Source organism: Eriocheir sinensis, chromosome 62, assembly GCF_024679095.1.
Source record: "Eriocheir sinensis breed Jianghai 21 chromosome 62, ASM2467909v1, whole genome shotgun sequence".
In the NCBI taxonomy this organism is placed as follows: Eukaryota; Metazoa; Arthropoda; class Malacostraca; order Decapoda; family Varunidae; genus Eriocheir; species Eriocheir sinensis.
The window spans coordinates 636,900-662,500 of NC_066570.1; the positions used below are offsets into that span (position 1 = coordinate 636,900).

At 45.8% G+C, this 25,601-nt stretch overlaps 1 protein-coding gene and 2 long non-coding RNA genes across 5 annotated transcripts in view; 1 reads left to right on the forward strand and 2 right to left on the reverse strand.

The window, feature by feature from the left end:
• Nucleotides 1-12,065, forward strand: part of LOC126986584 (laminin subunit gamma-1-like) — a 73,818-nt gene extending 61,753 nt beyond the window's left edge. For all 3 annotated transcript variants that reach the window (XM_050842846.1, XM_050842847.1, XM_050842848.1), the window contains 12 exons: nt 333-518; nt 1,235-1,432; nt 2,121-2,317; nt 2,622-2,837; nt 3,169-3,244; nt 3,388-3,588; nt 3,877-4,052; nt 5,150-5,280; nt 6,106-6,229; nt 6,981-7,152; nt 8,290-8,547; nt 9,404-12,065. In XM_050842846.1, coding sequence (XP_050698803.1) covers nt 333-518; nt 1,235-1,432; nt 2,121-2,317; nt 2,622-2,837; nt 3,169-3,244; nt 3,388-3,588; nt 3,877-4,052; nt 5,150-5,280; nt 6,106-6,229; nt 6,981-7,152; nt 8,290-8,547; nt 9,404-10,116 — 2,648 coding nt within the window. In that variant the 3' untranslated portion in view covers nt 10,117-12,065. The remainder of the gene's footprint in view (nt 1-332; nt 519-1,234; nt 1,433-2,120; nt 2,318-2,621; nt 2,838-3,168; nt 3,245-3,387; nt 3,589-3,876; nt 4,053-5,149; nt 5,281-6,105; nt 6,230-6,980; nt 7,153-8,289; nt 8,548-9,403) is intronic.
• On the reverse strand, nt 8,392-13,324 carry LOC126986589 (uncharacterized). The gene is made up of 3 exons (XR_007739830.1): nt 13,139-13,324; nt 12,945-13,033; nt 8,392-8,540 (listed from the first exon to the last, which is right to left on the reverse strand). It is a non-coding gene; the product is annotated as an uncharacterized LOC126986589 (long non-coding RNA).
• Nucleotides 10,882-12,922, reverse strand: LOC126986590 (uncharacterized). The gene is made up of 2 exons (XR_007739831.1): nt 12,296-12,922; nt 10,882-12,262 (listed from the first exon to the last, which is right to left on the reverse strand). It is a non-coding gene; the product is annotated as an uncharacterized LOC126986590 (long non-coding RNA).
• Nucleotides 13,325-25,601: the final 12,277 nt, after the last annotated feature.

A 25,601-nucleotide genomic window follows, 5' to 3' on the forward strand; every position in this document is an offset into this window, starting at 1 on the left:
AACCTAAAAACATATGTTGGGAAAACTTTCCATCAAATGCACACGGGAGTACATGAGGCCCTGGAGTACTGTGCTTGTATTGCTGATTCAGTGAGCTGTACCTTGGCCAGCCATCAAGAATACAAGTATTTCAAATTACAATAGGTTCAGCTTACCTCCTACAAACAGTAAATTAATGTCAAACTAGCTACTGCACTGTTAAATGAAAGCTCTCCTGTTCAGGTATCTCAAAGATGAAGCAATGTTTTCCGAAGGTAGTGAGTGTTGAAGATAGTTTTACTCTTTCCACTGTATTGCTTGTGATGAGCCTGACAGCATTGTGTTGACCACAGGTCGGTGCATCTGCCAGCACAACACAGCTGGGGAACAGTGTGAGCGATGTGCCAAGGGCTACTATGGAAATGCTCTGAGAGGAACAGCGACTGACTGCCAGCCGTGCCCGTGTCCCAACGGAGGTGCCTGCATCCCGCTGCCAGACGACACAGTGGTGTGTCTTGAGTGTCCCACAGGCTATGCTGGTGAGTCTTTAATGAATTTGTGAGTCCACACAACACTCGGCTCTATATTGCACTTTCAGCAATGCATGAGTCTGTACTGGGTCTTGTCTCCCTTTAAACCACAATGTGATTGTTTTGAAGCTTTTGTCAAATATACAAAAGGTGGAAATAGAGCCGAGCTATTTGGGAGGTGTTTGATGGCAACAGGATGGCTGGTAAAAAATAGTGTTTGTGGAAAATTTGTCATGTGTGGTGAAGGAGACGGAACAAATAAGGAGTGGTAGAAGTGGTTAGATGCGGCGTCCTCAGGTGGCCCAGACCTTTGGTGAAACCTGGAAGGAATGAGTTAACTAAGAAAGTATACATTAGTAAAGCTGATGTCGGGAGTGCAAGAGGATCACCCCCAGTGGCATGGGAAGACAAGGAGGTAGGATATTGAAGAGCAGGAAGGGACTGAAGAATGAAAGGACTGGAACATGTGAGGACAGAGTGTATGGACTGTCATGAATGGAGACCTCAGTTGTGGCATCTCCAGAGGGATCCATAGAACAGGCAACAGAGTATTTAGATATTCAGAAGTGGGAAGGGTAAAGATGCATGAAGCCTTTATAGATTGAAGTATTACATGGCTTCTCTGACTGCCAAGGAGCACTATAATTCAGTGGATGTAGAGGCTCTAAGGGTGAAGAGCTGGAGACCTTTCCTCCTTCAGGCCAGAACATCCATCTTGTTTTCAGGACCACGATGTGAGCTATGTACAGACAGTTTCTTTGGGGACCCCCTGGGGCGGCACGGACCCCCGCGCCCCTGCGAAGAGTGTGACTGTAATGGCAACATTGACCCCAACGCTGTGGCCAACTGTAACCGCACGACAGGAGAGTGTCTGAAGTGCATCTACAACACCGGAGGATTTTACTGCGACCAGTGTCTGCCAGGTGAGGGCTGTGTCGTGTTGGTGTGGGCGGTGTTAAGTCACGGGGTCCACAAAATATGACAAAAAGACTACTTTTTTCAAGTTTCTTGTATTAAGACTCCGAGGATAACCATTCAGGGTGTCATTTGGTGAAATATAACTCTTTCTCCCTGTCTTTGCTTAGCCCCATGCATAAGGCTGCATAAATGGGTGGGGGAGCAGTGACGCATGGCAGATTACAGGCTATGGGGGAGGGATGGGGACATGGTATAAGTCTGTTTTTTTGCTATATATGTATCTAACATATGTATATGTACATTAAAATATAATCTATTTATTATAGATGCATATATATATTATATTCATCTTTTTATGAGATATATTTTTTATCATAAATACAACAAACTCCTTAGTAAATTGTTGAGTAGCCATCATGCCCTGTATTGAATGTATAAGATGAACATTATCAAAATTTGCATTGAGAGGACACTGTATGACTCACCACTGCAACACACGAGGCACACATGAACCACCGCCGCCACCGTGCAGTGGTGGTGGAAGGCTACAAAGCTGTCATGACAAAGGGCTGAGTAAGCACTGGGCGGGCAGAAGTGAAGGCAGCACTGTATGCCCACGCGCGGCTTCCATGGGACTTTACACACTAATTCCTGTAGGTGGCTGCTTTCTTAACACAACCTTCCTTCCCACAGGCTTCTATGGCGATGCTCTGGCATTGCCCAAGGGTGACTGCCAGCCCTGCTACTGTAACGCTTACGGCACTGTGGCTGAGAATTATGGCCCACCCGTGTGTGACCAAGTGTCGGGCCAGTGCCAGTGCAAGGCCCACGTGACGAGCCTCAAGTGCAACGAGTGTGAGCCGGGGTACTGGAACCTGACCAGCGGGAGGGTGAGTGCTGGGGGAAGGTCTTTTGGTGTTGTTCACAAGTTAATGGACAAAAAATAGTTCCAGATATGTTTTTAATGTATTTGGTACTGACAAACAAAGTTATATTACATGAAGCTGCCGAGGAGGGAGTTAAATGGTATATTGTGGACTTTAGTTTGTTTGAATTGGTTTGCTCTGTGTGCTGCATTGCATATTTTACAGTGGCACACTGACTTCTGGATGGCTTATGCAAAGTATTAGCATCATTGGCTTTATCATCAACTTAGTGGATTTCCCTAAATTGATGAGCTTTCACTTCCTGCAGGGTTGTGATCCATGCAGCTGTGATCCCATTGGTGCCCTCAACAACACCTGCAACGTGAACACCGGCCAGTGCTTCTGCCGAGAGGGAGTGACGGGGCAGAAGTGTGACGTGTGTGAGGCCTACCACTACGGCTTCTCACTGGACGGCTGCCAACCCTGCGACTGTGATCCTGTGGGCTCTGTGTCCCTGCAGTGTATTGCCACTGGCCAATGTCAGGTGAGGGGGGCGGGGCAGGGGGAGGCAGCCAATCCCAGGCTACTAAATCTTGAATCATCAGTCTTGGCATACTATCCAGGACAGACTTTGTAGAGACTGAGGACATAAAACAGGAGTGAGAGACAGTCTGTTTGTTTCATCAGGGATAGTAAGAGCTATTATTGGTTATGGAAATAGTACAAAAATATCTGAATTTACTTTGATAAAATATGTACATTCTAAGTAAACTTCATATTCTGTGGCTGGGGATGGATGGTGACCAGCAGTATGCCTGTACTTTCCAAAGCGTGTTCATAACCTCCCTTTATCTCTTGATCATCTTGCTCCACAGTGCCGCGAAAATGTGGATGGTCGCCGCTGTGACAGGTGTCAGGAGAACACTTATGACAAGCAGGCTGGCTGTCGAGGTGGGTGGTGGAGGTGGAGGTGGTGGTGAGCGCAGGCTGAGGTGATCTGTGGAATGATTGTGGTGAAATGAAAATCTGTCTTTGTAGGCCCACCCTTTATGTTCTTTAGCTGGTGCATCATGTTATTGTCACGTTACCCACAGACTGCCCTGCCTGCTACTTACTGGTGCTGGACAGCGTCAGCATACATCGGGAGCGCCTGGCCGAGCTGGAGCGTCTGCTTCAGGACATTCTGATTCACCCGACGGTGCTCAATGACGAGATCTTCGAGGAGACGCTGGCCACCGTCATGAGTCAGGTGGAGGAGCTCTGGGACGATGCTCAGGAGGCTGCACGCTCAGGAGGTGAGATCTGGGCAGAAGGAAAAAATGTCATGAACCTTGTGTTGAAGTTAAGATTATGAAGGCTTATGAAGACTCATCTTCATGTCTGTTACTTATTCCAAAAGGCCTGACTCTCAGCCCTCCCTATCTAGGCTGTAAAGGAGCTGGAGCAGATAAGGACCGTCCAGGTGCTGTGAGCCAGAACTGTTGTAATTTGCTTTTTACTTTCAAGTGGCCTTGGAGTCTTGATTACTCATAAGCTTAAGGATGGACATGTCTGGCTGAGTGTGACTTGTCAGTGCTTCCCAGGGGACAAGACCGTGGCTCAGCACATGGAGGAGCTGCAGGAGCGCATTATGGATGTGAAGGAGCTGCTCCAGGGGATCAAGAATGCCATTGGGCTTGGGTCGGACATGGCCCTCCAAGGGGAGCACAACATCACACAGGCAGAAGGAATCATCCAGCGGGCTCGTGAGGCACTCAGGGTGAGCTTCTTGATGCAGCTTAGTATATAGAGAAAAAAACAGCAATTTGTGCTCTTATTGATGTGTCAAAACCACAAGTCCCCTTCATGTTAGTACACTACAAGGGAAAAACAGGCGATGGCAGAGAGCAATGTAGTGCAACTTCAGTTATCCCCAAGCACTTATTGCATTATTTCCGCACCACCATTAGAAGGTAGTGACAAAGCTAGATCAGTTTTCTCTGAGCAGAGGAAGTTAACCCTCTCACGCACCGCAAGTTTCCAATAAGTTTCTGTTCCACTCACCATGCATTTCTCGGCCCGACCGGCCTTTTTTTGCCGCCGCGATGCTCTACGTTCCCGGACGTATTTTACCCTCACAGATATATCGTACACCAATAAATTTGGTATCAGTTGCTTCATAAAGACTTGTACTAGAATATGCGCGAATAAAAATAAAGGAAAATAAACAATACAAACTCATTTCAAGTCTCCGTATAGAGTACTGTAAACAATAAATCTAAGTACCGACTCCTCATCTATGCTCCTTAGAAAGGTTGCCATATGTTACCATTAAGAAACTTATCCCAACAAATGATGTTCCCAAATTTGATGCACTTTCACTGCAAACTTAACTTTTAATCAATTTTTTAAACTTTTAAGACACGTTTCGCTGGTCGTGGGTTCAATCCCCGGGGCCGGCACAACTTCAAAATGCCTCCCTAATGTTCTGCAGTAGATTATACATTTCACCGAATATCTTGTTTATATGCCTCTGAGGTGTCCGTGTATCTTGTACTATAATTTCTAAGTCTTTGTTTCCATCACTGTGTCGATGATTGTCCCTCCCATCTTATACACTACACTTGGTCTATTTTTACTCTCCATTTTCATTAAACTCCATTTCCCATTTTCTACTCTATTCATGTATCTCATTTAAATCTTCCTGCAGTTTACTACAATCATCATCATCTCTTCTTTCTAAGCAGTTTGGCATCATCTGCAAACATACTCAAGTAACTCTACTTTGTTTGTGTGCGTGTGTGTGTGTGTGGGGTGAATGTGTATGTTGCATAACTATCGCATACTTCTCCGTGCAGTGACTTCCTCCCTCCACAGAATGCACAACTCTACCTGGATGTGCAAGGGAATGAAGCGCTCACAAAGGCTATCGAACGCTCCAAAGAGTTCGGGCAACAGTCTGATAGGATGACACAGATTGCTAGTGAGGCGAGAACCTTGGCAGACAGGTAAGTCAACATTTCTCTACTTGCCATACATATTTGCTGATTTTAAAGGATACATATTCATTAAAATTCCTCATACAATACTATACAAGGCAGTGGCCAAGTAGGTAACCGTGTTTATCATCTACTCGCCTAGGTCGGTTTTCTCGGAGACTTCTGCCTCTCACATAAATCAATTTCAAAGTCTGAAAAGGTGTTTTTTACATTCTTGATAAAGAACCTTTGTCAGACTACCACCAAGGTCATGAAACTCCTCCAAAATCCTTGTCAAGTGTGTGTGTGTGGTTAGGCACTGAAGTGTTTAACCCAGAAGCAGCAGGGATCATGTTTCTTAACGGTCCCTCTAAGCGAGAAAAATGAGAAAAATCACCCCTCACACAAACCATTTCTTAATATATATCAAAGCATTTGTGATCAGATTATGTATCATCTATTTTGGGGTTTTATATCATGGCACAAATTTGGCCCGTCGGTGCTACCGGGTTAAGAATATGGCCCACAGTGTCACTGCCTGAGTCCATACACAGCCAAGTGAACTTGCCTTCTGAATCACAAGTTGCTTTCATCTCCGGGAATAGAGGCATTAACTACAAAACTTCAATCTTGCTTTTGAATTTTCAGGTAAACTTTAGGATGCTCATGCCACAAACTACATGTCTTTCTCATGCACACTTTTTAGCTGTTACATCAGCTATTCTTAGTACCTTCAAGTACACTATGCATAGCTTGTCTTCATAAAACTCTTCCAACAAAGTTTTGATGAATTTTCCTTTTTGAAAATGTCTCTGCACATGAACAGATTTAGTTTAGTTTGCAAATCTTCACTAGGCAAGAGGACGATGCTGAGAACATCGAGGACGTGGCATACGAGGCGCGCAACACGTCGAGTGAGGCCGTGACTCTGGCGAGGAAGGCGGTGGACGATCAGCGGGACATCACTGACTTGATCAAGGTGACGATGGCACTCCTGCTCAGCTGTTCACAGTTTTGCTTTTAGTTTTCTTAACCCCTAAAAAGTGCAAAGCTTCTTTCCCTCTCAACTAATCTTTCCATTAATATCTTTGATGTGGACAGTTTTTAGAGATCTTTTCATCATTATTAGAATAAGGCCATACTTTCTTGGCACAGCACTGTTTACCTGTCATGCAGCATGTTCTAGTAATATGCTCAAACTCTTACTTTTTCACTCAGCATTTTGCCAATAATGTTTAATTACTGGCCCAAAAATGTCATCAATGAAAACGTTGAATGAGTGATGTTAAAATGACATTTTATTAGCGCCGCCACCTCAGCATTGCAATGTTTTCCCAATTGAAAGCCTCCTATCATATTTTTTAGCTTTTTAGTTTATATTAAATCAATATGAGCGACACAAGAGTCGCTTGTAGTGCACCACCAACTAATTTACAATGAATGATGTGAGGAAATAGTAGTGGCAGAAGACAGGTGACTGGCAGGAGCCTTCATGATGGTGCCACAGTGTCATGACTAGTGAACCACAGTTGCTTACTAAAGTGTAAGTAAGTGTGCTTGACAATCCCAAGGCAGCTGCCAGACAGAATTGCTATCAGGAACTTACCAAAGCTCCTTTTATCAGGGCTCAACAGCAGACAGGCACAGCATGTTAGGGAGGGGGCTGAGATTACAGTTACTTGAGCTATATATATTTACACTGCAGGTAATTATGATAATTTCTAATGCAGGATTTGGACAACGAAGTGGTGGATATTGCAACCTTGCACGAGGAGACACTGAAGAGTGCCAACGAGTCTCGCGTCATGGCCAAAGCCACGTACCTGGAGGCTCTGGCGATATCCACCGATGCGTCCAGCATTGCCATCCCTCCCATTGATGCTGATGGACTGAAGACTGAAGGTGAGCCACTCATCTGGGGTGGAGGTTAGGATTAGGGTATTGAGGGTATGTGAGTTACTCTCGGGGTAATGTGCCCTTTCATGATTTTACTTTCAACCATAACCACTTGGTGTACCTATACTACTTAACACTTCTTTATTCATTTATTCATTGTCTTTATCACCTTGGCTTTTTAAAATGTTTCAGTCTGAATCACCTTTCTCCGTGCCTTCAGAAGAGGGGGAGCCTGCCAGCCTCCTGGTTCTGAGCAATTTCTGATTTTTTTTTATTGGGTTAATCACTCAATCAAGTGCGGCTTGACAAATGCTGCCTAGGCCCCAGAGGAACACATTGTTCAAGGTTTGAACAGACTACAGTAAGGAATTTCAAAATAAAAAATAATTGTACATTCCTGGAATATCCTCCCTGGAACTTGGATATTCCCCTGGTGACTCAGGACCTCAGAACCTTGCTTTATGAATGGGTTGTCTTCATGAGAAATAGTTTGCTAAGCAAGATTTCATGTGTGAATCCATTATAACTTGGAACAAATGAAGTTTGGTTCTAGGAACCTGATATAATCCTCCATTAAAACCAAGAAATGCCAAAACTCTTACTACAGCATTCTCAGGAGTGGATAAGTATACTAGTGACTCTGATGAAACATACATGGTATGGTCTGGGGTGTAAGGGGTCAACAGTGAGGTGGAGGAGGCTAAGGAGGTACACACAGCTTGTGACAGGATATAGTTGAAAAATTCTGCTGGTAGTTACTCAGGATGGGAAAGGGGCCTGCTTGGTGAAGCCCTCGGGAGGCCAGGCACAGGGTGGGCAGGGCACTGCTCTTCCTGGTGTATGCTCCCAGTTGATGCTGAAAACTTGAATGACAGATCTCCATCCACCAAAAAAGCCATGAGGCTGTGCTGAGGAGCAGTAATCAAGCAACACAGGAATACTGAGCTTGTCTGCAAACCTTTAATTAATTCAAAAGTACAAATTTTGAACGGTCACCTTGTAGCTACAACACAGCTTTAGACTTGGTAAGAGATTGCATTTGTGAAATAAATTAAGATTCATCCCAGCATTATCTATGTTTACAAAAATGATTCAGGATAAAAGTGCAACTCATTACCTAACCAATCCCTCTCCTTCCTGCAGCAAACAGCCTGTCCCGCGAGGCTGAGCGCCTTAAGGCAGAGGCAGAGGAGCTGAGGGCAGGCCGACAGGAGTTGATGCACGGCGTGGAACTCCAACTTGAGGAGACGACCCAGCTGGTGGAGCGCGGCCGAGAACAGCAACAGATCACGGCAGAGCTGCTGGCAGACACCTTCACGGCCGAGGGACAAGCCAAGGACGCCATCAGGACTGCCGAGAAAACCCTCTCTGAAGCGAAGGAGACACTCAACATCCTGGAAGGTAAAGCCGTGAGTCAACAGTATTGGAGAAGTTAGGGAGTAGAGACGTGGAGAGGAAAAAAAAGATCTGGCCAGGACAACAAGGACACTTGGCCGAGACATTACAGGTCTTCAAGACGTGCTGCTGCTGAGGCATCATCCGCTGGGGCAGGCAACAGGTGGCTGGACGGCTGTGTAATGATCCGGGGTGAAATCGGTGGGACTCTGTGTTTCCTTGGTGCACTCAGCTTTGTGTAGTTTAAAAGTGAATTCCACTTTACCATGTCTCCACATGACATCTGTGAGTCATGAAACAAGTGAGATATTGATCCAGACCCGAGAAGGGTTTTACCGGTGGCGGGATTGAACCCTCACCCAGCTATATGGGAAGGCCACTCTTTAACCAGTTGGCCAAAAAGGTGCCCCACTGGTGGAGTGAGGGAGGCTCTCCCCATCAGGCGGGTCAGTCACTGCGCCAGCATGGGGTGTTATCACAACAATATTTGCCAAGTTCTCCAACCTTCAGTTAATTTTGCTTCACCCTTGTGAGAATTCACTTTTAAACTAAATGAGGCTTCCCTTTCTGTAAAAAATAATGGGTGTTCTTTTATCACCAACCCTGACACCTGATGGAAGTGCCTCAAGCAGAGTTAGTACTATATAATGAGGGTCTCTTAAGGAACATTTATTTGCATTAATTAAAATTTCTATGTAGTTAGCTTCTGTGTGCACAATTGTTCAGAAATAATAAAAGATTCTCAGCCTAACTGATATTCAATCATTAGGAAAATGCAAAGGAACAGCTGGTGCTATTTTCTGGTTGTTGCCAAAGTGTAAATAACAATATTCAAACTATTCATTGTCATAAAAATTTTCAGGTTTCGACAAACAAGTGCAAGAAAGCTATGAGGAAGCGCAGGATGCCCTGAGACGGGTTGATGAGATTGAGGAGCTGATCCGTGAGGCCGAGGACCGCACACAGGAGGCTGAGGAAGCCCTGACGGGAGCTGAGGCAGATGCTAAGGGTGCTCGGGACATTGCCAAGACGGCCCAAGACACGGCCAACGAGGCCAGCGAGCAGGCTGGTGAGGTGCGTCTCAAGGCTGATGCTACCAAGGTGGAGGCCAGCGCCCTCAAGGATGAGGCTGACCAACTGGCCACTCGTGTGGCCGCAACGGCCGCCCGTGTTACCATCTACGAGAGTCAGGTAGAGTCTGATGAGGAGCAGGTGCTGGAGGCACAGGAGAAGGCCAACCAGGCAAAGGGCCGTGCAGACGAGGCCAGTGCCCGTGTGCGAGAGGCTTCCGAGACTGCAGAGGAGATTGTGGATCTTCTTCAGCGGGCAACAGACCTGGACCCATCCCAGCTGGACGAACTCGATCGTCGCCTCAAAGAGGCCTGGCAGACATACTACCAGAGTGGCATTGAGACGACCGTGTCAGAGTTCACCGAGGCTCGTAACTGGCAGCAGCGCCAGATTACCCTCTATGAAGAGGAAATCAGGAAGCTTCAGATAGAAGTCCGTAACATTGAGGAGATCAAAATTTCCCTTCCAGATGGATGTTACCGTCAAATAAAGCTTGAGCCGTAAACATGTGAGGGTCCCAGTAACGGTAGTTTTTGGAAATGAGGGAAGCTCAAGGAGAACACTTCTCAATCAGGGAGCAATACAAGGGTTTGGGGAGAAATCAGCCTCTTCCATTAACTAATGTATATAAAATATTTGTGCATCTGGCATCTGTTCTGCTAAAACTTACTTTTTTTGTTAGGTCTTGTATAAATTAAACCAAAGGGTAAAACAACTAACATCATCGTTCTCCAGCAGAGCGCCTGCGTAGTGCTGGCACGCTGCTGTCAAGGTTGTGCCACACTTGCCTCTTTTGTTGTTAAGTAATTACTAGGACTGTTTAGGGTACAGGCGATCCCCACTTTAAGAACATCACCTCAACAAAAATTTTCTTTAATGATGTGCATGTTTTACTTCCCTTCTTGCACCTAACAAACATCAAAATTAGCTTTCATGTTTGCAGTTTTCATTAAATGATTGTTATAAAAACAAAATAGGGCATGATATAAAATAGTACTATAATACAAATTATCAAGTGCTGAGAGAATTGAAAAATTAACGCATGTTGCAAGACCGGCACCAACATGGCATATTCCTCCTTTTCTATTACCATTGTAGTTTTTAGCACGGTAAACTATCACTGAAACAAAGGAAGGGGCGGCAAAAGTTACTGGCAAAAGGCTGAGCTGCTTGGAAAGATACTAATAACATTGCTACATCAATTACTCCACATCAAAACATAAGACAAATATTAATTCAGACCAGCAATAAAGGGGTTAATATGGGTGGATGAGGGAAAAATCGGGGTTTGGGAACTAAACTATTCAACCCATGTTATATTATGTTTCACCGAGTGGGGGTCGCCTCTACTGGCTCTGTAGGTGATGCATTTTTTCCCAGTCATATCATAGGAAGTTCAGTGTACCATGATGACTTGTAATGCTGAAAATTATTGGAGGTCTCCTGTTGCTACAAGGGAATTGACGAATCTTACCAGAGTTCTTTGGTTGAGAAGTTGTGTTGTTTAAGGCTTAAGGTTACATTTTTTTTTTTTTTTTTTTTTGCAGGTCAAAAATCAATATGCCAAATCAGGTTCTGCCATGAGGCTGTGATGTGCCAACACTGCCAACCTTTCCCAGTCTTTCAGTGGCTTTGCATACAAGCGTCAGAGCAGTGCCTCACAATACTCACTTCACTACTTGGGGACACGGCTGCCTCTGTGTGTGTTTCATGATTGATCTTTTGAGAGTAGCGTTTAATTACGGCAGAAAAGATGACGTCTGAACGGGCTTCGGTTTTGTATAGTCTTAATAGTTTGGAAAAAATGTCAAAAGTTATTACAATAAGTAGGTTTGATTTTAACACTTCATAGGAATTAAGTTGCAAAATTCAAATATTTTTACAAGTTTTAAGGATGCTAGTGTATACTATATCTTCTTGAGGATGAATGTCACTTTCATAATTCTCTCCTTTATGTGTAGACCTTTAAGTCTTGTAGATATCACTTAAATCTATAAAATTTAAAACAGACTAATGTGACCAACCTTCAGAATTATAAATTATTTTTGGATGGCTGACATGACCCACAGAATGTACCGTGTACATCAGGCAGGTCAAAGGACTTTTAGATTATTTAAAAAGCTGAATAATACTTTTGGCTCCCAACACTGCAGGTGACTTCAAAATTTTGTTACAGCTGTGCAAAGAAATTTTACATGAATTTTATCACTGTACATTTAACACATTCATATTGAGTGACAATGTAACAACGTAACAGTAATCTGCAGGCTGGCCGAGGCTGGGGGGCAAGGCCTTTCTCTCTCTACAGATTCAACCAAAGACATTTAAAAACAGGTAAAGGGGAAAGGTGGCTTGCCCCTCGGCCCCTCACTGCTGCAAACTGCCAAATGGTTCATTGTGATCTTGCATAGGTGCCAATACTTAGATTACATTAATAAACTTTTTGATTAAAACTGTGCATTATTTAACCCTTTCTTCCTAAAGCAGCAGATAAACTTAAGGTTTTAAGCTGTGTCATGACAATAATCTATTCCAGTGACGTATACTCATATGTTATTGATGCGCATGATTTGAGCTAAATTACCTGCCACAACTACAACAACTATTACTAAATTACCTCCCACAACTACAACAACTATTACTAAATTACCTCCCACAACTACAACAACTATTACTAAATAACCACACAGGAAATCTCTATAGTATCTAGTATTGAGTAGAAAAAATGGATCATTGTGGAGAATATAGTTTGGTTGGGGCGCTTGCAAGGACTCTGTGTTGGTCTGTCGAACTGGCCCTTAGTCCGCAGCCCTATCTTTAGGAATCCTCACCAGAGATTTCATGCCAGCTGTATGTGGTAGTTTAAGCCATGTACAGGACGTTAACCTAGAGTCCCTCCCTCCCCAGTTAAATTCAACTCTCACGCATCCATCTAACACATTTAAGTTTTTTCTCTCATATTTTTACCCTCCAGGCTGGGTGGGGGAGCGTTAACCCGGTAGCAGCGGGGATCATGTTTCTTAATGGTCCCTCCAAGTGAGAAAAATGAGAAAAAATCACCCCTCACACAAACCATTTCATAATATATATCAAAGCATATGTGATCAGATTATGTATCATCTATTTTTTGGGGTTTATATCATGGCACAAATTTGGCCTGTCACTGCTACCAGGTTAACTAACACTGGTTATGGCTTCAACAGCAGGTCCCCAAGTTTGTATGGGATGGGAAAGGAAATTAAAAGAAAATGGATGAAGTATCTGGTCTTCAGATTTACCTTTAAACTTAATATGTATCCTCGCAGTGACTACCAACACCTCTTTGTACACACCTGTCACATCTGGCCATTCCTCGGACCAGCCCGACACCCTCACTGGTCTTTAGGTCTTGAGGTGTTTCACAAAGGGACCCAAGCCACCACTGCAAGAAAACACACACACATCAATAAAGCGGAAACAAACATACAAATATACAAAACAAAACATTATTGCTGGTGGTTGCAGCCCTATCCAAATGGCCATATACCTTTCTAAAATTTGGAGTGCCTTGGGGTTGGGGTGAAGGTGGGCTCGTTTGATTCTAAAAAAATGTGTCCCCATCCGCCACAGGCTCCAAGGTTAGCTGATGCGACGGAAATGAGCACCGAGGCCACGTGCAGCTATTGCGTATGTCCTTATCTTTACTTGCTTACTCCCTCGGTCGGTCTCTCTCTCTCTCAAGGCTCAGCTTAAGCAGACTATACTTAAAGGTCACTCTCTCCTGCTTCATCCCCGTTGTGATACACACGTTAGCACGATTATCGCTCTATTTATTGATAACGTAAGTTCTCCGGCTAATTTACACGACGAAGTAAATATAGTAAATGTAGGCCTAAGCTATAGTTTGTTTTTATTAAACTAGACTGTTCTAAGACTATTCTCCCTGGCTGGAAACTTGTACATAAAGCCGTCTTATATCTACTGAACACCGCTGCGGAGGTGCCTCAGCAACAGACACGTACACTCCTGACATCCCCGCAAAGGTGCCTTGACACCCGTGGCACAACACACATCTTAAAACGCCCCTGCAACTCTGCCCAAACAGCCACGAAACACCAGAAACACACCACGCCATGTAATAAAGTATACAGCGTACCAGAGGGAAAGGTAAAAAACGTTCATTTGTAATAACACTACAAAGAAATGTCTTCAATCATTGGTGTTTTTAGTGCAAGCGAAATCGAAAATTAAAAAAGATTTCTAGTCTATAATATGTGAACAATGATAATGCTTAAAAAAATCAGAAGCGCGAGATCATAAGTAATTCTGACGACAAATACCGTTAATCTCTTCCTCGGCTGGTCTCCTATTAGCTAGTCTCGCGGCGCCGTGTCATTACTCTCATGCATCTCCTTGAAGGCGTCCTTTACTCTCTTACACGGGAAAAACTTGGCTTGCTTCTGGAAGTCAAATCCGTAGAAGCGACAGAGGAAGAGGAAGGCCTCGACGCGGCGCAGCTGTGCGAAAAGCGTCGTCCTTGTCGTCTGTGTCATGCCGTCGAGCGGCCTCACGTCCAGCACGTGCTCCAGCATCAGCAGCCTGTGGATGAGGGCCTTGGCGGCGGCCTGCACCTCCTGCACCACCGCGGGGTAGCCGGGGCCTTGGCCCAGCCCGGGGTACTGTTCGCCCAGGAAGTCCCACTCGGCCTCGTAGTAGGAGTGAACAATGAAGTGCGTGTAGTCGAGGAGATTCCCGTTGCCCTTCTCCTGCGTGTAGGCGAGCACCAGCCGCACCTCGTCCTCCAGGAAGAGGCCGAGGAAGTCCTTCCTCCTGTACACTGAGAGCCAAGTGAAGTTGTAAGGGTCGAGTGTGATCGCGTCCCTCGTCACGTAGGTGGCCGGCGCGCCGGCAGAGTTCAGCCGAGAGTTGGTCAGCTGCGTCTCGCCGTCGAACTCCGACACCTGGATGGAGATCGTCAAGGTGGCGCCGTCGGCCGGCCGGACGAGGATGAGGTCCACGTCGCTCTCCGCCATGACGCCGAATACAGTGAGCGGCGACTCCCAGGTGGGGAGCAGGTAGGTGGGGGAGGGCTCGTACAGGGTGGTGATCAGCCCCGTGACGGGGAGAGCCTCGGCCCCGGCCACCCACCCTACCGCCGGAGACGCCGCCGTCAGTGACAGATAGCACCACAACGCAGCTAAGACGCGCTCCATCTAATATCACCTCGTCCATATGTGTGTGTGTGTGTGTGTGAATGACAGGAAATTTACCAAATATTATGGAGATTATCGTAGACAGCGAGTTATTTTGTTATATGTGTTGGATACCTGGAGGAAAATCATTGTCTAACGTTTATGAAGTAAACGCTACTTCCTCTCCGAACTTGTTAGGCGGGACACTAACAGAGTGTGGGTGGCCGGACCGCAGGGTTATTGTGCGCAGCAGAGGACGCGCCCTGGTTGTGTCGTGAACAAGACGACGGAATGCAGGCACGAAACTGCTCCGTGTATGGGGTTGGACTCTCTCTCTCTCTCTCTCTCTCTCTCTCTGTATTGAGGTTAATAAGGCACCTTCGTCATTGTTCACGAGTACACAAGAGGAACGCATGAAGGGCATACTCTTGCAGAATCTTTTACATAATGAAAAATAAAGAAAAGCAGTACTGTACAATGGATATGATATTTTACAAATCTATACGTATCGTTCTTTTCCTAAACTGATCTACTAAATGAAGGCATAAGTGCACGCAGACAAATGACCACTGAGTAAAAGCATAAAGCATCTCATTTGTGAATTCCTCAAGCACAAAAAGTTAACAAGTATAAGTATCAAAAATACTACAGAATTTGGGATAACCTCTATAAGCTGGTCCATTGCTGGATACCATATGACGTACGATTCTCTTGAAATGAGATCACGTAGTCATCCTTTGAGAAATCGATTGGCGGTATACAATTTATAGAAAATGGAGTTCTGTTGAGGGACACTTCAAGTATTGCGTATTTACTAACAAATCAATGTAGCACTTTCCACTTCATGCAACATAACTAGATCAAAGGGTAACCGAGCACTAAGTTGGTCAAGGCTCCGCCCCCTCCCTCACCCTCCCTCCAAGGTAACGTTGGGTCATATTCTCAAACCCTTCGGCGTCCAGGCACGCACACATTCGGCAAGGCTTTCGTCGGGGTTACGGACATTTCCAGTAGTAGTTTTATGACCCTGGTATTAGTATGACCATTCTTCTGTACCATGACTACGTAAGCACATTCATCAAAACCCGATTAATCTCCTTTTAGGCCTTTGAAATTAGTTGACCATTGACTTCTAACTCAAACCTCCCTCCACCCGATCAATCTCTTGCCCTTACCTATTGAAAAGTGGGCGGGGCTTCTGGTGGCCTGTTTAGTGTACGCTGAAGAAAGATACCAATGCGAACCGTTTGATCACTGAAGTTGTAGTTGTTTAACGTAGTTTTCTTTGGACTAAAAAAGAAGAAGAAAAAAGCCGCATCTGAACAAGTGGGAGTTAGCGGAGCGAAAGTGGCGCGTGGGCTAGAAGACTATGTGGGGGAAGAAGGGGGAGAAGGTGGGATGACAGAGGAAGGAGGGGAAGGAGGGGAAGGACAAGATAAATGGAGAGAGGAAGAAAGGATGTAGGGAGGAAAGGGGACGTTGACAAAATTGATGGAGAAGGGGTAGTAGTAGTAGTGGATGGGGAAGATGGAGAGGAGGGAGGAAGTGGTATGGGAGGAAATTAGAGAAGTGGAAGTGAATGGGGGAGTGAAGGAAGACCCCTCCCACCCCCACCCCCAAGAAAGGAAGCAAGGAAGAGTTTTTGTTCTTAAAGTGTATCTAAACAAAGAAACGTCTGCTGGTGCCAATAAGTCTTCAGCCACTGTAACGCCCTTAAAATGTGTCCTGATACCCATGTTCAGGAGGCGGAATAGGAGGAGGAGGAGGAGGAGGAAGAGGGGGAGGAGGAGGACGAGGAAGAGGAGGAGGAGCGATAGGGAAAAGATGAAAAAAAGGAGAGGTAGAAAGAAACAAAAAAGTATGTTATGGTGTTATTATTATTATTATTATTATTATTATTATTATTATTATTATTATTATTATTATTATTATTATTAGTAGTAGTAGTAGTAGTAGTAGTAGTGGTAGTAGTAGTAGTAGTAGTAGTAGTAGTATAAGCAGTGTACTTGTTGTTGCCGTAGTACATAATAGCAAAAGTAATGGTGGGGATAGATTTATGTAGTGTCAGTCGTAGTATAAATAATAAAACAACAATAAAGATCGGAAGAAGATAACGAAGGTGAAGGAACAGGTGGGGGAAGAGGAAGAGGTAGAAACATTATGTCTTATACGCAACTGTAACGCATCAATTTAAGTTTATCAATGAAATTTTGAGAGAGAGAGAGAGAGAGAGAGAGAGAGAGAGAGAGAGAGAAATGTGTGTCACTATGTGAGTGCAGCGGCGGGAGGGGAAGAATGCCATAATTGAGGACTGTGATGTAAGGCTTTTTGAAACACACACACACACACACACACACACACACACACACACACACACACACACACACACGCACGTTACCCTTACAAGAACCTTACTTTAATGATGGCTTAGCTTTTCTCTGCTTGTGTTTGTTTGTTTTTTTATTTCATACACAAAGCGACGAATATATTTAAAAAAGACGAAAATATCTAAGTTCACTACATTATTAATTCACAAAAAGGAAAACCCCACGGAAGAGTAGTACCTCGGAAACGCGACAAAATTACTACTACTACTACTACTACCACTACTACTACTACTACTACCACTACTACTACTACTAATAATAATAATACTACAGCATATTCCAAAGAACGCTTATATATCGTCTAATCTAATGCAGGATCCTCAGAATCTAATCTAATGCAGGATCCTAGAGTCTAATCTAATGCAGGATCCTCAGAGTCTAATCTGATGCAGGATCCAAGAGTCTAATCTAATGCAGGATCCTAGAGTCTAATCTAATGCAGGATCCTAGAGTCTAATCTAATGCAGGATCCTCAGAGTCTAATCTAATGCAGGATCCTCAGAGTCTAATCTAATGCCGGATCCTAGAGTGTAAAGGTTTCTCTCTGTTGGATTCTTCTGCTTCTGACGTGTTTGTGGCGTCACAGAAAATGCCGGCAGTGAAGTCTCCTCACAACACTGTCCGTCCTTCCGAATTATTCCAACCTTTTCTTGAATGTACAGATGTTATTCCATACTGCAACAGATCTTTAAGGGTTGAGCTTTGATCGTGTCTATTAGGGTTGTGTTTTAGTTAGTTCAGTTGTAGAAAGGACGGACACTCTCGCCTCAGGGTGCAAATATTTCTCTTAACTGTCGTTAATTGAACTCTCTTCTGGCCACTCCTTCTGTTTACTTATGCATGAGCAGCGATTAGCGGGCTTTCTTGTTCTGTCAATGTTTACTACCCTTGAGCTTCTTCCTTTAGGCAAATAGGCGTGGGGAGACGGAGGGAGAGGTGAGAAGTTAGTCTGCTGTGGGGTGTCTGCACGAGCTTGGGGAAGATGAATTATAAAGTGGTAAACTTGTGAAGTAGGGAGTGATGCAGAAGGAGAGCTGGATGAACGGTACCTGGAGGGATCAAATAGGTTGCAGGCTAAAGAGAGTTCGTCAGTTTTATCAATTTATTCATTTATTTCTGAGCCGAATCAAGCGGCTTTCAGGATGTTTTGTAGAGCTCTGAATGCAACTGTCAGACCCTTGCTGTGCTGACGCGGGTGACTTTGTAGTATGACTTTTACGGCGGATGAGAAAGTGATAAAAGTTTAATCCAAATGTAATAGCTAAAACTGTTGAATCTTCTGCATCAAAGTTGCTAGGGTGTCAAGGTGTTTCAGTACCACTCGGCAGCCTTTACTGGTCCCCTGTCCTTCAGTCCCGCCCAGCCACCTCTACGCCCACACCTCATCCCAAGGCTTGAGCTTCCTACGTGTGGCTGCTGCAAGGACGATGATGAACAAGGCGTGTATAGTTTTGCTAGACGCGGCTTGATATACGGTCTCCGGCTCATCGGTGGAGTCTGGTGAGGACGTTCCTGGCGTGCATGATGTTGTCCGTGGGGATGATTTTGAGGGACCTGACGAAGTCGTATCCGTGGAACCTGAACATGAGGAAAAAAGGGTTGAGATCATCGAGGACCTCCGATAGTTGCTGACGGACTTGGGCGGGCAGGAAAATCACCTTGGCGTGGTCCAGGAAGAAGTCGATGGCCATGATGCGCTCGGCGAGGCCCCGCACGGCGCCGCGTACCTCCGCCCTCACGGCCGGGTGGCGGGGCACGTTGCCGGGGGTCACGCCCAGGTACTTCTCGCCGCGGAAGTCCCACGTGGCGTCGCTGCGGGACCACACCTGGAACACGTTGCAGCTGTAGAAGTCCAGATCGGCGCTGTCGTTGCTGTAGAGGATCAGAGGCCTCTCGCTGCCGTCCTTAGTCAGGGCAAACACTGACTCCTTCCTGAAGACGGAAAACCAAATGTAGTGGTCGGCGCTGAGGATGACTCTGTCCCGGCTGACCACCGTCACCGCCGCGCCGCTGGTGTTGACGGTCACCTGACTCTCGCCGCCGTACTCCGTCACGTTGAGGGAGACGATCACGTGGACGTTTTGTGCCTCGTTGGTGAGCCTGATGTGTACGTCACTTTCTGCTTGGACGCCGAACACGGCCAGCGAGGACTCCCAGGTGGGCAGCAGGTACTGTGGGGACGTGCCCGGCGTGTGGAGGAGGTCACGCACAGGCTGGGGGCGCATCCACCCCCGCGGCGTCTGCGTGGCGACGAGGGCGACGCACAGGGCGACGCGAGGGAACATTTTCTTTCTTAAGGTAAATCAAGGATGGCGGCGAGGGACGGCGATGACGATTCACAGGCGAAGAGAACGAGTGAATCAAATTGCTGATAAACGACCACTTTCAAACATCTTTTTTCTTCAAGCAGAGATAAAACAACAAATACCAGACTGAAGATTGCGGGAACAAGCAAAATTACCACGCGTGAATCATATCACCTCAGAATCACTGTCATGGCCGCATTCCTCACAGACCCTCACGAGACAACGCGTTTCTGTTTCTGTCCCCACACGAGATAAGAGGAGGAACATGCACCCCCCCCACACGCCCACACACAGGACACCTCAACCACCTAACCAACGACACAACTCCATCATAAGTGTCCTCAAGAGGCCGCGAGGGAGGGGCAACCTTGGGCACTCATTGCACCAGGAAATAACAGGATGACGTAGTGAGAGAAAGGGACAGGTTGACAGGAGTGTGAGCGACGAGGGGAGTGTGTGTGTAATGTGTATGTGTGTGTGTGTGTGTGGGGGGGGGGACGGGGGAGGAGACGGAAGAGTAAATAAAGGGACGGTAAGGTAGCACGAGTGACAGGGGACGGGACTGATGAATGGGCGGCAGCAAGGGCGGGATACACGAAGGACAGAAGGAGCGTGAGGGTGCGAGATGTGCATGCGGGGGCCCTACGGAGCCATCTATCACCCAGCGTCGCGTATTAAACCACATTCCAAATCTTAGTCCCTGCCACACCCTGCCATCACACCTCCACCACATCACACCACCACCACACCCTTCCTACGCCACATCCCTTGCCACACCGTTACCACGCCCACCCATACCATCGCCCTACGTCACACCTACTGCCACCATATCATTTCCACACCACCTCACACATACCCTAACGCCACATCCCCTTGCCACATCTATACTAAGCCTATCCACATCAGCCTCTGCGTCACATCCCTCCACGACACTTTCTATACGCCAGCCCACAGATTAGCTCCCCCCCCACCCCCCCTTACGACACGGTTCCCGATAGCCACATCCTGACAGATTGAAAACAAGAGGTCTTTATTGTAGGTCACCTCTCTCTCTCTCTCTCTCTCTCTCTCTCTCTCTCTCTCTCTCTCTCTAAGTTCCCTTTTCTTAATGCATTCCCTTCCAATTTTCTTTCTGGTGTAAACTCTTCCCCCATTTTACGTTTTTTTTTTTTACAGGATAGGCCTACACTTATCTGGGTGCACAATATACCTCCTCCTCCTCCTCCTCCTCTTCTTTTTTCATCCGCCTTTTCTCTTCCTCGTATCTCCTCTTCTTATCTTTCTTTTTTTATCCCTTTCTTCCATGGTTTTCTCTCTCTCTCTCTCTCTCTCTCTCTCTCTCTCTCTCTCTCTCTCTCTCTCTCTCTCTCTCTCTCTCTCTCTCTCTCTCTCTCTCTCTCTCTCTCTCTCTCTCTCTCTCTCTCCTATTCTTATTCATCCTTTACACGTACTTTAGGATTGACACACACACACACACACACACACACACACACACACACCATCATCAGTATGTATGTATGTATGTATGTATGTATGTATGTAAGTGTGTGTGTATGATTCATGCTCCCCATATCTGATTTTAATATTCATTCAAAAAGCCTAATCGATGTTCCACGCCTCTCTCTCTCTCTCTCTCTCTCTCTCTCTCTCTCTCTCTCTCTCTCTCTCTCTCTCTCTCTCTCTCTCTCTCTCTCTCTCTCTCTCTCTCTCTCTCTCTCTCTCTCTCTCTCTCTCTCTCTCTCTCATGCATTTCCTCCTTTCCTCTCTCACTTGCTCCATACAGGAAACACGTAATATGGTGTGTGTGTGTGTGTGTGTGTGTGTGTGTGTGTGTGTGTGTGTTCAAGTTTACGTCACCGAGGGAAGAAAGGTATGAGAAAAAGTTGCATAAATTTATTAAGCACATCCTCCCCCTCCTCTTCCTCCTCCTCTTCCATTCCCTCCTCCTTTCCCCATTCCTCTTCTCATAAAATTAATCTATTCAACGTATCCTCGACCCCTTCATTCCCCCTTTCTCCCTTCCTTCTTCCTCCTCCGCCCACTACTACTACTACTACTACTACTACTACTACTACTACTACTACTACTACTACTGAAACAACAACTAAAACAACTATCAATATACACTATTACTTGCCGCTGTGTGTGTGTGTGTGTGTGTGTGTGTGTGTGTGTGTGTGTGTGTGTGTGTGTGTGTGTGTGTGTGTGTGTCATGCTCCGCCGCGCCATTCATGAGGTCCTGCGTAGTGAGGTGCCGGGGGTGGGGGTGGGGGGGGGGGAGGGGGCTGGGGGGGCTCGAGGAAGGTGACGTTAAAGGCAAAACAATTAGGGAGGCTAAGGAGTTTTTGGGCCGCCCTGCCGCTGGGGGGAGGGAGGGTCTGAGGGTTGAGTCTTTTTTATGGTAGCGCTGTTTCTTATGGTCACTGTTTTCTTATTTTCGCACTTGTTTAGTTTTCCTTGTGTTCTGATGGCATAAGAAGGGCGAATAAGGGAACAAGGCAGACCAAGGTAGGCCAAGGTAGAGCAAGGTGGATGAAAAGTACGCAAGACATCCTGTTCTCGTTACGCAAGACAGAAGAAGCTGCAGAAAATAATGCATCTTGGGGTATGCAGAAAATAATGCATCTTGGGGTAAGGGTTGAAGGTACTAAGAGAAAAAATACTGAGAGGGAAAAAAATCAGTAAATGTAAACGAAAATGCAGTAAATATAGAGGGAAGACCCAAGCTGACCAAACAGTGAAACATGCTTCCCCATATCAGATTTTAATATTCTTTCAAAACGCATGAGAAACACCTGGATGAGAATCGTGAAGGATCATTGTAGTGACCCCAAGTAGGGAAAAGCTGGAAGAAGAAGAAGAAGACCTAAGCTGACCAGACAATGTCGAAACAATTGCCAAAAGTGTCTATAAACTCCCTCATTAAAAGCGTTTAAGTCGTGACATAGGGCCGTATTTTAAGACACCGTCACTTCTCACATCAACTATTTCTAAAGGTCAAAGAGGGGATCAATCTGTTTTTCATGAGTGTTTGTTAGGGTTCATGGCACAGAAGAAAGGTCAAACTACCACCAGGGTCATAAAACTACCCCTGGAAAGGCCTACAGCTCCTACGAAAGCCATGTCAAATATGTTAACTTGGGCGACGAAATGTTTTAAAATGCGACCCATAGCTCTCGCAGCTCGCCGCGTCCAAGGCCTATGCGACAGATTCTCGAGCAGTTTATTTTGTGAGCTTATATGGCGCCATCACGCAATGGTTCTCAACTCCCGACGGTCCATCACCCTGTCCGACCTCATCAGTATTCGAATCTTTGTCCGCCTACATAGATATCGACAATACCATAGGCTACACTCCTGTTGAGCGAGTCCATAACACCGTGGGCCAGGATAATCCGTCGAGTGACTTCGTGGTAAGACTATGAACACTTAGTCGAGTAGAGTCTGTTTTGATAATCCATGTTTATCTTTTCCTCTGCCTAGTAATACCTGTTTAATTTTCTCTGCCTAATAATAAGAAATAAATTAAGTGAAATTATAAAGTATCTCCGAGAATAACGTCGCATAATGACCGACCACATCTATTATGTATTTCTAGGAATGCCTCGCTTGCTAACTCGCTGCTGCTCAAAGAATAGCGAGTGGAAAAAAAAACTTCAGCAAGTCCACTCTTTCCCTCGTGTGTCCGCCGTGACGCAGCGCCCCTCGTTGGTGGCGGTGGTGGTGATGGTGGTGTCGGTGTGGGTGGCGAAAGAGGAAGTATTTCTCGCCATCATAATCAGGAGGTGTGACGCAAGACCCTCAGAATAGCGCTGTTTCACATCACCGTCCCTGCCCCGGCGCCCGCCCCGTGCTGAAATCCTGTCTGTCTGTCTGTCTATCTATCTATCTATCTATCTATCTATCTATCTGTCTGTCTCTCTCTCTCTCTCTCTCTCTCTCTCTCTCTCTCTCTCTCTCTCTCTCTCTCTCTCTCTCTCTCTCTCTCTCTCTCTCTCTCTCTCTCTCTCTCTCTCTCTCTCTCTCTCTGTTCAAATGCTATACTTTTCCTGGTTCCCTAATTCCTCCTTCCTTCGTTACACCAACATTCACATTCACACAAACAAATTACACAATGATAAGCTTCAACACGTTAGGACACGCAATTACCTTTTAACACGTAAGACACGCAATCACGTTATCTGGTGTGCATGAACGGACATCCCCGGACAAAGCATTCAAGTTACATCCACCACACACAAACGGCAGTAAACAAGACATCGGGGTTACTCAGGAGAAACTCATATAACCGCACACGTGGCATTTAACAACCACCACACAACACTCTCGTCGGTCCAACACTTGAGTGCTGGCCGCCATCAACAACAACGGTGACAAGACAAACAAACAAAGCAGTCGGATTCATTCCGAACAATTATACTTAAGCTCTTTGCACTGCATTACACGAATAAAAGGATCTACGCATCACTACAACAGACACGCAAACTAATAAACAGGCTAAAACTTATGTATGAGATCGCAATTTTTTTTAACGTTCTGGTAGGTTCTTGTGGTGGGACTTGAAGGTTGGCCCCAGCCCTTTATGACGCAGGCAAGTGTTTATAGTGGTGCATTCTTGCTTGGTTCATGATGACCCCCGGAGCTCATCCTTGATCCTCTCCTTAGAAAGAGACACCTTCGCCTCTCACATCAACAGTTTCTAAAGGTCAAAGAGGGGATGAGTCGCGTTCTAATGAGTGTTTCATTAGGTTCGTGGTACAGAAGGGTCAAACTACCACCAGGCTCATAAAGCTACTACTGGAAATGCCCAAAAGTCCTACGAAAGCCTTGTCAAATATGCGTTCTTGGGCGGTGAAATGTCTTTTAATACAACCCATAGAGTTTAGGGTGATAGGTGGTCTGCAGGACAGCATGTGGGTAGTCTCCGGCCACTCGACGGGGACTGAAAAATTCCAGCTTGTGGTGTCGGGCAGGACGCGAACCCGAGTCTTCCTAAACGCCGCAACCTCACTTTAAACACTCAGCCACCGCCTTCCTACTGGCAATGCTAAATACGAATGGCATCACCAACCAAGTATTCAAAGCACTCGCAACTCCCACACACAAACACACACACATAAAACTATTTACACAAACAATCAAACCCCCCCCACAAATACAAACAGGAACACACAAAAACATCTCCCACACACAAAACTCCTCCCCCCCCCAAAAAAAAAAAAAAAAAAAATCACTGCGCTCGTAACCTCCCCCTCCTCTCCCCCCCCCCCAAAAAAAAAAAAAAAACCTTCCCATACGTCAATACCAGACTCCAATACAGACTGACTCCGCCTCCCCACGCACCGCACGGAGGGGAACAACAACACAACACAACACAACAACAACACACATTTCCACACACAAAATTCCCCAACATTGCAACCTCCAACACGCTCCTCTTGAATAACCTCAGCGCTTCACTTGGCCGCCGCTCTTGGCCCATACATGCGTCCTCTCCACCAAATTACGGAGGGTGCGCTACGTACTGAATATCCACCTCTCTCTCTCTCTCTCTCTCTCTCTCTCTCTCTCTCTCTCTCTCTCTCTCTCTTACGCAGTGGTTAATAAAGATTTACGTGATTTAAAAACAGGGCTCGTACGATTATCTCTCTCTCTCTCTCTCTCTCTCTCTCTCTCTCTCTCTCTCTCTCTCTCTCTCTCTCTCTCTCTCTCTCTCTCTCTCTCTCTCTCTCTCTCTCTCTCTCTCTCTCTCTCTCTCTCTCTCTCTCTCTCGTAGGACAACAAAGATGATTCTCTTCCTTGTCGCCTCCGAGGAAAACACATGCAAAAACGTTTCAAAATACTCAATGGATTTACGAATGTGGACAAATCCAAACTGCTTTTGATCAATGATTCCTCTAAAACAAGAAATAACGGCGCAAAACTTAAGTGTAAACAAAGAAATTCAAAGAGCACCAAACTCGCCCGCTACTTCCTTCAACTTTATATTCACTGAAGTAGAAAAGCCTTGGTGTCGGTTGTCTGAAGATCTAAGTAAATCTATGTAAATCTTTCCCTCCTCCCCTTCGCGTCGCTGAGAAGTGGCGTCATCCTGGCATGTGGAAATACTGGGAAGCGTTCCAGGA